The following is a 760-nucleotide window of genomic DNA, read 5'->3' as shown; positions in this document are numbered from 1 at the left end:
GCGCAGCTGGCGGGGGACGACAATAATCTCCTGCGCATGTGCCGAGGTGGTGCGGACTCATCTGCGCACGCGCCTCAGCAAAGCTCAGGCCGCGCCCCGCCCCATCCTCTGTCTACGTCATACGGCTAGGCCGGAGTACTGTGTGTCGCGCGCAGGCGAGGGAAGGTGGATGAGGTCACTTCCTGTCCCTGCAGAAGTGTTTCCTGTCTCTCTCTCGCTCTTCCCCCCCTCTTTCCCCCCCAACCGAGGAGGCGGCAACAAGATGGCGGCGTCGGGTGGCGGAGCGGAGACCCCGGGGGAGCCGGGCTGGGAGGTGGCGGTGCGGCCGCTGCTCTCCGCCTCCTACTCGGCCTTCGAGATGAGGGAGCTGCCGCAACTCCTGGCCTCGGTCATCGAGAGGTGGGGCCGGGGCCGCGGGGGTGTCGGTCCGCTTCTCTCGGCTCTGAGGGCGGGGACCTGGCAGGGTCGGAGAAGGCCCCCAGCCCCGCGCCTGTCCCTCCCGCCCCCGTTCTCCAGGCGCTGTGCTGCCCCCCCCCAAGCCAGTCCGCTCCCCTGTTCCCCTGCCCCCCGCCGGGCTGGGGAGCCCGCCCCGCTAGCGCTGCCTAGCTAGTCTGAGCCGAGCCCCGCGCCGGCAGGCAGGCGCCGCTCTCGGGCCTCGGCGGCAGCTCAGCGCTGTCTCCGGCGGCCCCGGACCGAAACTGACCAGATTCGGTGTCTTGCTGCTGAGGGCAGCTGCCACGGTGACAGCAATGGCTCCTCT

At 70.8% G+C, this 760-nt stretch overlaps 1 protein-coding gene across 4 annotated transcripts in view; it reads left to right on the top strand.

The window, feature by feature from the left end:
- The first annotated feature begins 231 nt into the window (after positions 1 to 231).
- The window catches only part of UBR4 (ubiquitin protein ligase E3 component n-recognin 4), a 118,452-nt gene continuing 117,923 nt past the window's right edge, over positions 232 to 760 (top strand). For all 4 annotated transcript variants that reach the window (XM_048824691.2, XM_048824688.2, XM_048824689.2 and 1 more), the window contains exon 1: positions 232 to 399. In XM_048824691.2, the coding sequence (XP_048680648.1) occupies positions 263 to 399 (137 nt within the window). In that variant the 5' untranslated portion in view covers positions 232 to 262. The remainder of the gene's footprint in view (positions 400 to 760) is intronic.

The sequence above is a fragment of the Caretta caretta genome, chromosome 18 (assembly GCF_965140235.1).
Source record: "Caretta caretta isolate rCarCar2 chromosome 18, rCarCar1.hap1, whole genome shotgun sequence".
Lineage (NCBI taxonomy): Eukaryota > Metazoa > Chordata > Testudines > Cheloniidae > Caretta > Caretta caretta.
This window is presented reverse-complemented; position numbering and strand designations above follow the sequence as displayed.